The following is a 17,445-nucleotide window of genomic DNA, read 5'->3' as shown; positions in this document are numbered from 1 at the left end:
CAGGGAAGTCCTAATTAGTTCTAGCTGTGTGCAAATTCGAGGTTATATGCAAATATAACAGATTTATAATCTTACAATCTTGCAAAGACTCTCCTTTCTCTACCTCCCCTGGCTCCTGGGCAAGCCTGATTGTTCTCTGGTTAATATTCTGGTTCCACAGGCTGGAATCTTCTTTCCTTCCCTTAAACCCCTCCCACCCCACCTCCACCAGCTTCTTCTGGTGCTCCACTCTTTAGAACAGATTTTCTCAACCTTATACTGTTGTGACAGTTTGGGTCAAAAAAATCTTAATTGTGCAGGTCTGTCCGCTGTATTTGAGGATGTTGAACAGCATCCCTGGTCTCAATCCTCTGCATGCTATTAGCATTACCCTCATGGTTATGGCAACCAAAAATGTCTCCAGATATTGTCATATGTCCCCTGTTGGAGCAAAACAAACCCTGGATGCAAACCACTGCTTTAGAAAGATCTTGTCCTCAACTATATACAACTGTGATACTTCCTGTTTCATTCCTCAGTCTGGATTCTTGTTACTTAAGCCTAAAGCCAAAAAACTATTTGCCTTGAAAAATTTTATTTGAAACACATAAGTTTATTAAGACTTTCCCACATTGTTTCTTTCAAAAATTCTAATTTTATAGAAATGTGAAAACTATAGAGATGAAGAAAGGAGGAAAAAATTAAAATCATAGTACCATATTTTAAAAATCACTGTCAGGACTTCGCTGGAAGTACAGTAGTCAAGACTCAGTGCTTCCCATGCAGGGTTCAATCTCTGGCTGGAGAACTAAGATCCCACATGCCTCAAGTGGTGACCAGAATCAAAAAACAAAATCACCATGGACAAGTATTTTAAAATCTCCTTTCAGTTTGACAAGATGAAAAAGTTCTAGAGATCTTTGCACAGCAACATCCAAACAGTTAGCAATAGTTGCTCCCTGGGTTGGGAAGATCCCCTGGAGAAGGGAAAGGCTACCCACTCCAGTATTCTGACCTGAAGAATTCCATGGACTGTATAGTCCATGGGGTAGCAAAGAGTTGGGTTTCCCTGATGGCTCAGTTGGTAAATAATCCGCTTTCAATGCAGGAGACCCTGGTTTGATTCCTGTGTTGGGAAGATCCACTGGAGAAGGGATAGGCTATCCACTCCAGTATTCTTGGACTTCCCTTGTGGTTCAGTTGGTAAAGAATCTGCCTGCAATGTGAGAAACCTGGGTTCAATCCCTGGATTGGGAAGATGCCCTGGAGAAGGGAAATGCTACCTACTCCAGTATTCTGGCCTGGAGAATTCTACAGACTGTATAGTCCATGGGGTCGCAAAGAATTGGACACTACTGAGCAACTTTCACTTTCACTGTACTATGTGTTTGAAAAATGGTTAAAATAGTAAATTTCATGTTACGTGTTTTTTTTTTTTTACCAAAATAAAAAAGACTTCATTACTCCCCCCCACCAAAAAAAGCCCTCTAATAGCTGAGAAAAGAAGAGAAGCAAAAAGCAAAGGAGAAAAGGAAAGATATAAGCATCTGAATGCAGAGTTTCAAAGAATGGCAAGAAGAGATAAGAAAGCCTTCTTCAGCAATCAATGCAAAGAAATAGAGGAAAACAACAGAATGGGAAAGACTAGAGATGTCTTCAAGGAAATTAGAGATACCAAGGGAACATTTCATACAAAGATGGGCTTGATAAAGAACAGAAGCAGAAGATATTAAGAAGAGGTGGCAAGAATACACAGAAGAACTGTACAAAAAGGATCTTCATGACCCGGATAATCACGATGGTGTGATCACTCATCTAGAGCCAGACATCCTGGAATGTGAAGTCAAGTGGGTGTTAGAAAGCATCACTACGAACAAAGCTAGTGGAGGTGATGGAATTCCAGTTGAGCTGTTTCAAATCCTGAAAGATGATGCTGTGAAAGTGCTGCACTCAACATGCCAGCAAATTTGGAAAACTCAGCAGTGGCCACAGGACTGGAAAAGGTCAGTTTTCGTTCCAATCCCAAAGAAAGGCAATGCCAAAGAATGCTCAAACTACCACACAATTGCACTCATCTCACGTGCTAGTAAGGTAATGCTCAAAATTCTCCAAGCCAGGCTTCAGCAATACATGAACCATGAACTTCCTGATGTTCAAGCTGGTTTTATAAAAGGCAGAGGAACCAGAGATCAAATTGCCAACATCTGCTGGATCATGGAAAAAGCAAGAGAGTTCCAGAAAAACATCTATTTCTGCTTTATTGACTATGCCTTTATTGACTAAAGCCTTTGACTGTGTGGACCACAATAAACTGGAAGATCCTGAGAGAGATGGTAATACCAGACCACCTGACCTGCTTCTTGAGAAATCTGTATGCAGGTCAGGAAGCAACAGTTAGAACTGGATGTGGAACAACAGACTGGTTCCAGATAGGAAAAGGAGTACGTCAAGGCTGTATATTGTCACCCTGCTTATTTAACTTATATGCAGAGTACATCATGAGAAATGCTGGGCTGGAAGAAACAAGCTGGAATCAAGATTGCTGGGGAAATATCAATACCCTCAGATATGCAGATGACACCACCCTTATGGCAGAAAGTGAAGAGGAGCTAAAAAGCCTCTTGATGAAAGTGAAAGAGGAGAGTGAAAAAGTTGGCTTAAAGCTCAACATTCAGAAAATGAAGATCATGGCATCCGGTCCCATCACTTCATGGGAAATAGATGGGGAAACAGTAGAAACAGTGTCAGACTTTATTTTTCTGGGCTCCAAAATCACTGCAGATGGTGACTGCGGCCATGAAATTAAAAGACGCTCCCTCTTTGGAAGAAAAGTTATGACCAACCTAGATACCGTATTCAAAAGCAGAGACATTACTTTGCTGACTAAGGTCCATCTAGTCAAGGCTATGGTTTTTCCTGTGGTCATGTATGGAAGTGAGAGTTGGACTGTGGAGAAGGCTGAGCACCGAAGAACTGATGCTTTTGAACTGTGGTGTTGGAGAAGACTCTTGAGAGTCCCTTGGACTGCAAGGAGATCCAACCAGTCCATTCTGAAGGAGATCAGCCCTGGGATTTGTTTGGAAGGAATGATGCTAAAGCTGAAACTCCAGCACTTTGGCCACCTCATGTGAAGAGCTGACTCACTGGAAAAGACTCTGATGGTGGGAGGGATTGGGGGCGGGAGGAGAAGGGGATGATCGAGGATGAGATGGCTGGATGGCATCACTGACTCGATGGATGTGCGTCTGAGTGAACTCTGGGAGTTGGTGATGGACAGGGAGGCCTGACGTGCTGCGATTCATGGGGTCGCAAAGAGTCGGACACGACTGAACGACTGAATTGAACTGAATTTTCACTTCTTTGATCTAATACTTTCACTTGAAAGAACTTGTCCAAAGGAAATAGCTAAAGGTACATGAAAATGTTATGCACAGTGGCATTTTATCAGAACACTCTTTATAATGTGAAAAATTAGATTCACATGAAATGTCCAAAATAGTGCATTAACTAGGTAAATTATAGAGCATCTCTCTGATGAGATTCTACACAGCTACCAAAATCATATTCACAAATAATTTATTTAAGGATATGGAAAATACTCAACATATGTTAAAATTTTAACATGAGTATATTATACACTGAAAACTACAAAACATTGCTGAAGAAAAGAAGATATAAATAAATGGAAAAACATTATATGTTCATGGATTGGAAGATTAATATTGTTTAGATATGAATATTTCCAAAAATGGTGTACAGATACAATGTAATCCCTGTAAAATTCTAATGATACTTTTTGTGGCAGTAGAAAAACCCATCCTAAAATTTAGATAGAATCTCAATGGATCCCAAATACCCAAAGCTTTGTGTGTGTGTGTGAAGCAATTTTTAATTTTTATTTATCTATTTAATATTGGCCTTACCACATAGTTTGCAGGATCTCAGTTCCCTGGTGGCTCAGACAGTAAAAAATCTGCCTGCACTGCAGGCTTGGGTTCAGTCCCTGGGTTGGGAAGACCTCCTGAAGGAGGGCATGGCAACACACTCCAATATTCTTACCTGGAGAACCCCCATGGACAGAGCAGCCTTGCGGGCTACAGTCCATGGGGTCACAAAGAGTCAGACACGACTAAGCACACACAGTTCCCAGACCAAGGATTGAACCTGGAGCACTGCGAGTGAAAGTGCCAAATTCTAACCACCAGACACCAGGGAACTCCCCAGAACAATCTTGAAAAAGAAGGACAAAGCTGGGACATTCTTACACTTTCTGATTTCAAAATTACTACAAAATTACACTAATCAAAACTGTGTGGTACTGGCATAAAGACAGACATATAGACAAATGGAAGAGTAGAGAACACAGACACAAACCCTTACATACATGGTCAAGTGAATTTTGACAGGGTTCCCAAGACGATTCAATGAAGAAAAGACAGTCTTTTCAACAATGGTACTGGGAAAACTAGATATCCACATGCAAAAGAATGTAGTTGGACCCTTACCTTACAATATGTATTATACAAAAACTAACTCAAAGTGAATTAGAGACCTAAATATAAGAACTAAACTGAAGAAGGAAAGAAGCAGGTTGCCCTGACTGGACTGACTCCATTTTTAAAAGAAAAGGAGCTCCATCTTACACTTTGGTGAACTTTGGACTGCATATCAGGGAGGCCATAGAGATAAAATACTAACAGCTAAGCAGGCTTCCCAGATGGATAAAAACCAAAACAGGCAGACCCTGTACCTAGATCTCCCAGAGCCAGAAGGAAAGCAATGTCCACTATGTAATCTTAATAATGTTTATTGATGTAGACTAAACTGAATGTCAAGATAGCTTTAGAATGTAATCTATGGCTTGTAACCTGATTGTATCTCTTACTAACATTGTCCCAGGTGGACTTTAGAGAATTTGGGGATGTGGGCTTGGGCACATACACTTTGGGTATAAAAGATTGTCACAAAAATCAGTCGGGGTCCCTGGCTAAAAAGGAAACTTTGCCTCGGACCTGCCAGTGTAATAAACTGCACTCCACTATCCACGCTGTCCTTCTAAGTGAGTTTGCTTCACAAAACTACAAAACTCTTAGATGAAAACAGAGGAAAATCTTCATGAGATTAGACTTGGCAATGATTTCTTGGATATAACACTAAAGCATAGACCATAGATATATTGGAGTCCATCAAAATAAGAACTTTTGTGCATCAGAGGAGACTATCAACAGAGTGAAGAGGCTACCCAGGGAATGTGAGAAACTATTTGCGAATCATGTATGATAAAGGATTGATATTCAGAATGTACAGAGAACTGATACAACTCAGCAAAATCAATAGCAATGCCCCCCTAAAAAAAAACCCAATTTAAAAAAAGGCTTGCCCTTTCTCTTCAATGAGGTGGCCAAGCAGCAGACTCAGAGATGCAGATCTTTGTGAAGACCCTGATGGGCAAGACCATTACCCTTGAGGTCGAGCCCAGTGACACCACTGAGAATGTCAAAGCCAAAATCCGAGACAAGCAGGGCATCCCGCCTGACCAACAGCATCTGATTTTCGTGGGCACACAGCTGGAGAATGGCTGCACTCCGTCAGAATACAATATCCAATATCCAGAAAGAGTCCACCCTGCACGTGGTGCTTTCTCTGTGAGGCAGCATCATTGAGCCTTCCCTCCACCAGCTCGCTCAGAAATACAACTGCAACAAGATGATCTGCCACAAGTGTTATGCTCGCTTGCACCCCCGTGCCGTCAACTGCTCCAAGAAGTGAGGCCAAACCAACAACCTGTGCCCCAAGAAGGAGGTTAAATAAAGCCCCTCCACCAGCTTCTGCTTTGAGCGCAGGGTGGCCTCGTGCCCAAGGCCCAAGGCCCTGGGGCCTCAATAAAGTTTCCTTTTCATTGACTGGAGCAGTTAAAAAAAAAAAAAGTCTTGATTAGAAGCTTCTCCAAATAAGATAATACAATGGCCAATAAGCACATGAAAAGATGCTCAACATTGCTAATCATTAGGGATATGCAATTAAACCTACAATAGATACTTCATACACATTAGAATGACTATTACAAAAAACAGAACAGAAAATAAGTGTTAGTGAGGATGTCAGAGAAACTGGAAAACCTGTGCATTGTTGATGGGACTGTAAAATGGCAGAGCCACTGTGGAAGATTGCATGGTAGTTTCTCAAAAATTAAACATTTAATTACCACATGATTCAACATTTCCATTTCTAGGCATATTCAAAAGAATTGAAAGCAGTGACTTAAACAGCTATTTGTATCCGAATGATCATCACAGCATTCTTTATTACAGCAAAAAGGAAGAAACAAGACAAGTACCCTTTTAGGAATGGATGTATGGATACACAAAATGTGGTATATGTATAGAATGGAATATTATTCAGCATTAAAAATGAATAAAATGTTGATAAATTTCACAACTTGGACAAACCTTGAAAACACTATCCTAATTGAAGTAAGTGAGACACAGGACAAACATTATATGATTCAATGCATTTGAGATACCTGGAATAGATTTATAAAGAAAGAAAGTAGAATGGTGGTTACCAGGGGCTGGGGGAAAGTGGGAATGGGGAGTTATTGTGTAATGAGTACAGCAGCTTGGGATGATGATAAAGTTTTAAAGATGAATAGTGTTGATGGTTGCACAATGATGTGAATGTGCTTTATGCCACTGAATTGTACACTTAAAAATGCCTATAGTGGTAAATTTTATGTATATTTTACTATGATTTAAAAAGTCTTCCATTAGCAACAAGAAAAAAGGGGAATCAATATTAATTTTTCCAAATTAATTTCTTGATTTTGATAATTCCACTGTGGGTTAGAACTCCATGCTCTCACTGCCAAGGGCTCTCTCCTTGGCTGGGGAACTAAGATCCCACAGGCTGCATGATATGACAAAAAAATTTTTTTTTACTGTAGTTATAAGAAAACATTAAAATGTGATAAATCTTAGTGACTTAAATGGAATTAAAAAACATTTAAAACAGTTTACTTTAACTTACTGTCCTCTTACTTTATAATAAGAGAATAATTAATAAAATTAATGTCTTAAGTTTTTTTTTATTAGTACCTTTCCCTCCTTGGGTTTTCTTCCTCTTTCCCCATTTACTCATTCCATTCTATCTTACACCACCAAAGCCTACATTTAAGATCTGGTAATATTTCAAGGTCTTTTTTAATGCTGGGAATTGGTGCTCTGGACACAATTGTGCTGTAGGCAAAACTTGTTAGGTTCTTTCCTTCACTCAACTTTTCTTGTATATTTCCCCATTTGCAGCTAGCAGCTATGGTACCAGGGACACCAGCTTCAAGATAATACAGATGCTAAATATGGTGGGAAATGGACAAAACTTTGCGTTCTGACGATAGTGTTGAGCTGCTGAATCAACCATCCCTAAATCCTGGGCTACCCTAGGACTTCCTATCGTGTGAGTAGATTTCCATATTACCCGTTTGGTATGGTGTTTTGGCTAATTTCAGTCTAATGTATATAACTGATTCAGATCCATTTTTGGCCAAGGGATTAGGGTACATTCTGATTTGAGGAAACTCCGAGAGATGGTGAAGGATAGGGAAGCCTGGCATGCTATAGTCCATGGGGTCACAAAGAGTTGGACACAACTGAGTGACTTAACAACAACAAGTAATCAAGCTTTGGAGGATGAGTAGTTCACCAGAAAGAAGGTGGGGAAGAGTAATCTGGGTGAGGAAAATGTGTGAGCAGATTCAGAGATGTGAAAATGCTTGATGTGCTTGGAAAAGATGGAGTAAAGGATGACTAGGGCCTGGTAATTGGAGAGGAAGTGGATAATCTGTAGCCAGATTCTTGAAAAGGTAGAATTTTTTTCTGTGGGCAGTGGAACAATATCAGAAGTTTTTAATCAGGGAAATGACTTGATCAGATCAGTCTTTGAGTACAAACATAATCACTGCTTCTCCTTTCCACGATTCTAGCAATGAAATACAAGTAAGACAATAAGCAGCAGGAGAATGTAAATGATAACAATGTTATACTTCCCTATAACCTTATACAGGCAATATATTAATACATATATATACATACATATGGAGAGTATACATATACAGCTATAAATGTATATAACTGTGTGGATATCATTTGCATATATGTAGACAGAATACTGGAGAAGGCAATGGCACCCCACTCCAGTACTCTTGCCTGGAAAATCCCATGGACAGAGGAGCCTGGAGGGCTACAGTCCATGGGGTTGCTAAGAGTCGGACACGACTGAGCGACTTCACTTTCACTTTCATTCACTGGAGAAGGAAATGGCAACCCACTCCAGTGTTCTTGCCGGGGGAATCCCAGGGACGGGGGAGCCTGGTGGGCTGCAGTCTATGGAGTTGCACAGAGTCGGACACGACTGAAGCAACTTAGCAGTAGCAGCAGCAGACAGAATCCTGGGCTTCCCCAGTGGCTCAAGTGGTAAAGAATCTGCCTCCAGTGCAGGAGGCCCAGGAGACGCTGTTCAATCCCTGGGTCAGGAAGATCCCCTGGAGGAGGAAATGGCTACCCACTGCAGTATTCTTGCCTGGAAAATCCCATCGACAGAGCCTGGCAGGCTACAGTCCACGAGGTCACAAAAAGTCAGACGTGGCTGAGCGCACACATGCACGCATTCAGGGGACGCAGCTGTGGATTATCCTATATATCTAATTCAATTCCGGGTTAGTTGCTTGCGATGACCTCATGGTAAGAATCTGTACACTAGTGCTGTCATTATTTTGACAAGAATCTTCCTGATTCCATAATGGAAAATCTCTGATTTTCTGAACTGTGAGTTCTGAATTCTGATGTACTTCTATTATTAACTGTTTGAAATTAAAACTGGACCTTAGTGTACCTTATATAAAATGAGTGATCTAAGTTATATAATCTCCAAGTCTGAAATATGTTAAATATCATATGAGTTCATTGCTCTATAATGACTTGCCTTCTACCCTCCCTCTCCCTCCCTCACTTTCTCCCTCTCTTCTTTTTGGGGTGGGGGAAGGGTAGAGATTTTCCATTAGGAATTTCCTCGAGTTTTCGAATAAAGTTCTAAGCAGTTACCTTGGGAAAAGGTACATATGCTCTGTGTCAACCAGGAATGTGTATTGAACTACAAATAACAGAACACCCATGTCAGTGGCATAAAAAAAATGTGGGTTTATTTTACTTCCATTACAAGAAGTTTCAAAGTAAAGGATTGCTGGCCTTGTGTGACGGCTAATTTTATGTCAACTTAACTGGGATAAGGGATGCCTGGATCACTGGCAAAACATTATTTTTGGGTGTGTCTGTGAGGACATTTCTGGGAGAGATTAGGATTTGAATTGGTAGTCTGAGTAGAGAAGATCACCTCTACCTATGCCTTATCCAGTCTGTTGAGGGCCTGCATAGATCAAAAAAGTGGTGGAGAGAGTAACTCTCTCAACCAGCAGGAGCTGAAACATCAGTCTTCTGTTCTCGGACACATCAGCACTCCTTGTTCTCAGGCCTTTGGACTCAAGACTGAATTATTCCACCAGCTTTCCTGATTCTGCAGCTTGCAGACTGTGGGACTTCTCAGCCTCCATAATCACATGAGCCAATTCCTAGAATAAATCTCCTCATCTGAGCGTCCCTGGTGGCTCAGATGGTAAAGAATCTGCCTGCAATGCAGGAGACTCAGATTTGATTCCTGGGTTGGGAAGATCCCCTGGAGAAGGGAATGGCTACCCACTCTGGTATTCTTGCCTGGAGAATCCCTTGGACAGCAAAGCCTGGAGGGCTATCGTCCATGGACTTGCAAAGAGTTGGACACGACTGAGAGACTAACACTTCCACTTTCTTTCATATCTATAGACACCCTGTTGGTTCTGTTACTCTGGAGAGCCCTGACTAATAAATAGCTAGCATTGGTTCAGGGGCTTGACCACATCCAGGCCAGCATTTCTGAAACTGTGGCTTCTCCCTCATGCTTGTCACCTCTTGAATGTAAATGCCTGAAATAAGAGGGAACCTTGGGCAGCTATTCCCTTTCATCTGGAAGACAAAATTTTTTCCAGAACCATCTCCTCTCTCTTCTCATCAGCATTTGTCCACTTATGTTTCAATGTCCAAAAAGTGTCATGAGATCAGCTCAGAATCAATATCAAACACTTAAAAAAAAAAAAAGGCAAACAAATGAAAGGAGAAAAACAGAGAGAGTCTGCCAGAGATGTGTGAACTTAACTTTTGCATACAACTTAGGGAATTTACGGAGAAGGCAATGGCACCCCACTCCAGTACTCTTGTCTGGAAAATCTCATGAATGGAGGAGCCTGGTGGGCTGCAGTCCATGGGGTCGCTAAGAGTTGGATATGATTGAGCAACTTCACTTTCACTTTTCACTTTCATGCTTTGGAGAAGGAAATGGCAACCCACTCCAGTGTTCTTTCCTGGAGAATCCCAGGGACAGGGGAACCTGGTGGGCTGCCGTCTATGGGGTCGCACAGAGTCGGACATGACTGAAGCAACTTAGCAGCAGCAGCAGTAGGGAATTTTAAAATCTTCTGAAGCCCATTGTAGTAACTAGCTTCAGAATCCTTGATTTGAAAAGTGGGTCACACCATCTCTGAACCTCAATTTTCAGATCTTCACACCTCAAAGAAAAACTGGCGAGATTTCTAGCAAACTAGTCTGAAGCAGCAACATGTTTAAAGGCCAGAGAATCAAATAAGATATGTATTATGAAAATGTTTCACAAGCTGTAAAGTTCTGCTTCATATGAAAGCATAGTTCTAGTGAGAGAATTTTGTTATCTGAAGATCGTACACCTTGATTTCCACTTGTATCTTGTGTGTGTGTGTGAGTGTATAATAAAATAATAAAATAAAAGTAAGACAAAAGGGAAAGCACAAGCAAACCAGTGCCAGGAAAACAGAAAATATTTTATTAGTTTCCAGATTGAGAAATGATGCATTTATTTCAATAGATATCTATGACTCTTCTCAAGGAGCCCATTTTGGCATTCATGGCCCCCCAGTCATGGTAGCGCCTGTATTCCCCCGGCCTCAGCAGATACTGCCGCCCCCGGTAGTTGGGCAACTCATAGAGGACCCAGGAGCCCTCCAGCACATTGAGAGAGTGAATCTCATTGAAGTGGAAACGGTCTTGAAGAGAGGAGCAGTCCTCAGTGATCTCTATCATCTGGCCTCTGTAATCTTCCCTCTCATAAAGTCTGAGCCTGTGAGAGCCAGCCTGGCCCATCCACAGGTGGAAAGAGGAGAAAAGCAAACCATGAAATGATTCCAACACATTCATGCCATTCAGTTTGGTGAGGCTCAAGCCATTTTCAAATATAAGGTAAAAATGAATTACTTCTGAATATTTATATACTCCTCACTTTCAAAGGTGAAAATTCAGTCAGTACCTTTTCAAGATCATAAAGTGGGACTAAAAATTAAGAAGGAACTCTTGTACTTCAATATATTCATATACTTCCCAGGACAAACTGTTCACTATGCTCAGGACACTGTACCATAGAGAAACCAAACCTTTAACAGCTTATTACTATTTTTGCCATTTTGGAAAATTTTTTTTTAGTTTTTCAGGCATGTGTGTTTGAACAGGAAAATCAGTTTATGAAATGAATGACTCTACATTGAGTTTAAAATAAATCTTGGAAAAATCACCAAGGACTTAGATGCTTCTGAAGTCTCTCAGTTAAATGCTTGATTTTCAGTTAATAATTTATGAATGAGGAAAAATGAAAAAGAAAAATCAGTCAGCCCAAGGACTAACTTTTCAAAAACCTTAGTGTTTGACACACATGTGAACTCTGTGTAGCCCACATGTAAAATCTCTGTGTCACTCTCCCTTGACAAAAAGCACTTTTATTTGTACAGGTAGGAAAAACTGAAACAAGTGGGGAGCAAAATGGTAAAAGGGTGTTACAAAGACTAACCTTTGTAAAAGTATCCTTTTCCACTCCTATCTGCTCAGAAAGTAGCACCTAATTATTTTTCTTTGAAATATTAGTTATATTAGTGGTTTTTCTACAACTCCATTGTAAATAATTCCAGGTCAGGACCTCTATCTTATACATCCTCAGGGCTGCAAATGCACTTACTCAATACATATTTGTTGATTAAATGGTACCTGGGCAACAATTTGCTTTTGTTCCAGGCAAATTATATTGAACTAATATACAACAATATACAGTAGCTTACTTTCCCTCTCAAACTCTCAGTTATTCTGAATGATCACTACTCCAAATGTTGAACCTTTGCCTGAAACTATCCCTTCTGAGTTACAAGGCCGGGATCTGCTACGGAAGTGGACTCACGTGGGGGATGAGGCGGCAGGAGCGGACCGAGTCGCTGAGGCCCATCCACTGCTGGTAGTCGGGGTAGTCGCCCCGCCGCAGGAAGTACTGGGGGCCCAGGTAGTTGGGCTGCTCGTAGAGCATCCAGCAACCGCTGTCCACACGCACCGAATTGCAGCGGCCCAAGTAAGGCTGCAGATTGGAGTGGTCGCTGCTGCACTCATAGTGGCGGCCCTGGAAGCCCCTGTCCTCGTAGAAGGTGATCTGCAAGGAAGGGAAGGAGAGGCTCAGAGGCCTGGTCTCCAGCCGGGCTGCGGGCCCCTCCCGCCGGCGCGGGGCTCACTTTCCCCATGGCTGCTGGACGCGGGGATGGAGTTCAGTGCAGTGGGGCAGGCTAGCGGTCTATATAGCGGAGGGCTGCTGCGTTGGCAGGAACAACACAAAAGGGGCCCCTGGGGTGAGGAGGGGCTGTTTGTGTTCTTTTTTTACTCTTCGCTGTCAGAGTTCATGGGGCTCATTGTGGGGTTCGGTCCCATTCTCTCTGGAGTTTCTGTCACTGGCTGATGCTAAATGAGACAGTTTGATTAAAAAAAAAAAGCAATCTGGGACATTGTTTATTTAAAAATAGAACTAGAACTTCAACCATTTCATATATATTCCAATCATGTATTTCTATGAGTTGGGAAAAAACAAGAAAATGTAAGTGGCCCAACAAAAAAGGCAGAGTCTTGATATGGCAAATAGAAATTAAGCTCTAAGAAGTATGTGCCATAATATTGAATGCTAATTGTTAATCAGAAAGAAATGGCCTTTACTGAATATTGAAAATTTCAAATTAGTCCTTTAAGAGAGCTTCTTCATTAAAAAGTGTAAGAAGTTATAATGTTTTACCAAGAGGGTTCCCAAAATGTCAAACTTTCTGTATGGTAAAAAACCAAAAACAACATATACGGTCTTTAACATTTGGTCTAATTTTGTTGCCATTGTGCATGGAAGTAGACTGAAGATTCGGTGTTTCATCTTAGCTGCTTATAATTCAAAAGTGAGAATAGCTTTAAGATGCTTAATCTCAGAAATAAGAAATAAAAGGAAATTTTCTATGATACAAATGAAGTTACTTATAAAACAAAATAAACTCACAGACTTAGTAAACTTATGGTTACCAGGGAGGGAAAGGTGGAGAGAAAGGATAGTTAGGGAGTTTGGGATGGACAGATGCACACTGCTATATTTAAAATGGGTAACCAACAAGCACATAATGCACAGGGATCTCTGCTCCATGTTATGTGGCAACCCGGATGGGAGAGGAGTTTGGGGGAGAATGGATACATGCGTATGTGTGGCTGAGTCCCTTTGCTGTCCATCTGAAACTGTCACAATGTTGTTAATTGGCTATACTCCAATATAAAAAAAAGTTAAATAAAATAAAAGAGAAAAGTCTAAAAGTTCAAGGAAATAAAAAAAGGTAATGCATTTAAAACACAAAACCAGATAACCCCTTCAGTTCAGTCCAGTTCGGTCGCTCAGTCATGTCCAACTCTTTGCGACCCCATGAATCAAGCACGCCAAGCCTCCCTGTCCATCACCAACTACTGGAGTTCACTCAGACTCACGTCCATTGAGTCAGTGATGCCATCCAGCCATCTTATCCTCTGTCATCCCCTTCTCCTCCTGCCCCCAATCTCTCCCAGCATCAGAGTCTTTTCCAATGAGTCAACTCTTCGTATCAGGTGGCCAAAGTACTGGAGTTTCAGCTACAACATCAGTCCTTCCAAAGAAATCCCAGGGATGATCTCCTTCAGAATGAACTGGTTGGATCTCCTTGCAGTCCAAGGGACTCTCGAGTCTTCTCCAACACCACAGTTCAAAAGCATCAATTCTTTAGCGCTCAGCTTTCTTCACAGTCCAACTCTCACATCCATACATGACCACTGGAAAAACCATAGCCTTGACTAGACGGACCTTTGTTGGCAAAGTAATGTCTCTGCTTTTCAATATGCTATCTAGGTTGGTCATAACTTTTCTTCCAAGGAGTAAGCGTCTTTTAATTTCATGGCTGCAGTCACCATCTGCAGTGATTTTGGAGCCCCCCCAAAATAAAGTCTGACACTGTTTCCACTGTTTCCCCATCTATTTCCCATGAAGTGATGGGACCAGATGCCATGATCTTTGTTTTCTGAATGTTGAGCTTTAAGCCAACTTTTTCGCTCTCCACTTTCACTTTCATCAAGAGGCTTTTTAGTTCCTCTTCACTTTCTGCCATAAGGGTGGTGTCATCTGCATATCTGAGGTTATTGATATTTCCCCAGCAATCTTGATTCCAGCTTGTGCTTCTTCCAGCCCAGCGTTTCTCATGGTGTACTCTGCATCTAAGTAAAGTAAGCAGGGTGACAATATACAGCTTTGACGTACTCCTTTTCCTATTTGGAACCAGTCTGTTGTTCCATGTCCAGTTCTAACTGTTGCTTCCTGACCTGCATACAGATTTCTCAAGAGGCAGGTCAGGTGGTCTGGTATTACCATCTCTTTCAGAATTTTCCACAGTTTATTGTGATCCACACAGTCAAAGACTTTGGCATAGTCAATAAAGCAGAAATAGATGTTTTTCTGGAACTCTCTTGCTTTTTCCATGATCCAGCAGATGTTGGTAATTTGATCTCTGGTTCCTCTGCCTTTTCTAAAACCAGCTTGAACATCAGGAAGTTCATGGTTCATGTATTGCTGAAGCCTGGCTTGGAGAATTTTGAGCATTACTTTACTAGCGTGTGAGATGAGTGTAATTGTGAGGTAGTTTGAGCATTCTTTGGCATTGCCTTTCTTTGGGATTGGAATGAAAACTGACCTTTTCCAGTCCTGTGGCCACTGCTGAGTTTTCCAAATTTGCTGGCATGTTGAGTGCAGCACTTTCACAGCGTCATCTTTCAGGATTTGAAATAGCTCAACTGGAATTCCATCACCTCCGCTAGCTTTGTTCGTAGTGATGCTTTCTAAGGCCCACTTGACTTCACATTCCAGGATGTCTGGCTCTAGGTGAGTGATCACACCATCATGATTATCTTGGTCTTGAAGATCTTTTTTGTACAGTTCTGTGTATTCTTGCCACCTCTTCTTAATATCTTCTGCTTCTGTTAGGTCCATACCATTTCTGTCCTTTATCGAGCCCATCTTTGCATGAAATGTTCCCTTGGTATCTCTAATTTTCTTGAAGAGATCTCTAGTCTTTCCCATTCTGTTGTTTTCCTCTATTTCTTTGCATGGATCACTGAGGAAGGCTTTCTTATCTCTCCTTGCTATTCTTTGGAACTCTACATTCAGATGCTTATATCTTTCCTTTTCTCCTCTGCTTTTTGCTTCTCTTCTTTTCACAGCTATTTGTAAGGCCTCCCCAGACAGCCATTTTGCTTTTTTGCATTCCTTTTCCATGAGGATGGTCTTGCTCATTGTCTCCTGTACAATGTCATGAACCTCCATCCATAATTCATCAGGCACTCTGTCTATCAGATCTAGTCCCTTAAATCTATTTCTCACTTCCACTGTATAATCATAAGGGATTTGATTTAGGTTATACGTAAATGGTCTAGATTACCCCTTAGGTTATTATAAAAGAAAATCAAATTCTTAAGAAACCTGTTTCTGGTGGGTTCTAGATATACTTTTGTTCAATGGGGAGCAAGATTAAACAAAGCTTTTGACTTAGAGGAAATTAATTGCATGAACACAAATAGGAACTATAGCTGGAATGGTGTGGGTAGAATGAGGAATAAATATCTAGAAGCTGGGACTCTGCTTTAGAAAGCATTTATCAGTCTGGAAGTGGATAATCTGATGAACTGGAAAGAGCACTGGAATGGAAGATGACCTGTGCCTTTAGCCTCTTCCATGTTCAAAGAATTAGTCACAGTTCTATGTTGACTCATTGAAATATTTGTCTTTACTTTGGGTCTTAAATCTTTGTAAGTTGATATTTATGGATCAGATATCACTTAAGCACAATATGATGTTTCAGTTCTCATTATCCAGTATGAAAGTCATGTGTTTGCAGAATTACTTATGTTAGCCTAGTGCAGTATACTCAGCCAGAATCTAAAGAATCAAAATCATCATGATAATTAAAATTTTTTTAAATAAAAATGAAAAATCCTTTTAAAAAAATCATCATTTTGCTCAGAGTTATTTCTGTGGGGAGAGTGTAGATAGGTGAAAACAGCAAAATACGAGAAACAACCACAATGCAGAGTCCCAGAGATTACCTAGAGAAGCAGTATGGGGATGTCAGTGGGGACGAGTGACTCAGCTGACATGCAGCTACAGCTGAAATTTAGGATACAACTGAAAGCCCAAGGGGCTTCCCTGGTGGCTCAGACAGTAAAGAATCTGCCTACAATGCTGGAGACCTGAGTTCAATCCCTAGGTCGGGAAGATTCCCTAGAGAAGGGAATGGAAATCCACTCCAGTATTCTTGCCTGGAGAATTCCATGGAGGGAGGAGCCTGGGGGGTCCATGGGGTCACAAAGAGTCAGACACGACTGAGCAACTAACACTTCCACTTCCAATTGAAGGACCAAAACGAGGACATTTTGGGTGTGGCTTTTTTCATTAACTGGGAAAAGGAAAGGCTTTATGTCAGCCTGGGGGAAGAAATAGGGAACCTCCCCCCCCCCCCACTTCTCATACAATTGAAATGTAAATATCTTGTGCCAAAATGTGGTTTAATTTCAATGCTCTACAGAAAATTCTGGAGCGTCCATGGTGGCTCAGATGGTGAAGAATCTGCCTGCAGTGCAGGAGATCTGGGTTCAGTCCCTGGGTCGGGAAGATCACTTGGAGAAGGGAACGGCTACCCTCTCCAGTATTCTTGCCTGGAAAATCCATGGACGGAGGAGCCTGGAGGGACTACAGTCCATGTGGTCACAAAGAGATGGACATGACTGAGCAACTATCACTTTCACAGAAAATTGTAGGAGTGACAAATGTACACAATACCATAGTATGCTAAGTGAACATAGGTTAAGACTTGACACTCCTTGCACCTGTGGCCAGAAGCAGAGCTCTGCACCAGTTGCTTGGGAATTGTTTTTGGAGGGAGAGCAAGAAAGAAGAAACATCCTGTTTCCTGAGCTCTGATCCAGGAAGTAACCCTTAGTCACTCTATAA

The 17,445-nt window shown here is 41.3% G+C and overlaps 1 protein-coding gene and 1 pseudogene across 1 annotated transcript; one reads left to right on the top strand and one right to left on the bottom strand.

Moving 5' to 3' along the window:
• Positions 1-5,373: 5,373 nt before the first annotated feature.
• Positions 5,374-5,892, top strand: LOC120854559 (annotated as a pseudogene).
• A 5,060-nt stretch (positions 5,893-10,952) lies between these two features.
• Positions 10,953-12,643, bottom strand: LOC120854557 (gamma-crystallin D). The gene is made up of 3 exons (XM_040228667.1): positions 12,635-12,643; positions 12,313-12,555; positions 10,953-11,225 (listed from the first exon to the last, which is right to left on the bottom strand). The coding sequence occupies exons 1-3, from the start codon at positions 12,641-12,643 to the stop codon at positions 10,953-10,955; spliced, it is 525 nt and encodes a 174-aa protein (XP_040084601.1).
• Between the last annotated feature and the right edge of the window lie 4,802 nt (positions 12,644-17,445).

This window comes from Oryx dammah, unplaced genomic scaffold (assembly GCF_014754425.2).
Source record: "Oryx dammah isolate SB20612 unplaced genomic scaffold, SCBI_Odam_1.1 HiC_scaffold_27, whole genome shotgun sequence".
Lineage (NCBI taxonomy): Eukaryota > Metazoa > Chordata > Mammalia > Artiodactyla > Bovidae > Oryx > Oryx dammah.
The sequence above is the reverse complement of the archived record's forward strand: the minus strand, read 5'-3'. Positions and strand labels throughout refer to the sequence as shown.

Bases quoted from the DNA above. Each gene is read 5' to 3' on its own strand.
- LOC120854557 (XM_040228667.1), bottom strand. The intron at 11,226-12,312 runs GTGAGTCCACTT...TGGATGGGCCAG, and splicing joins CCTGCCGCCTCATCCCCCAC to GCTGGCTCTCACAGGCTCAG.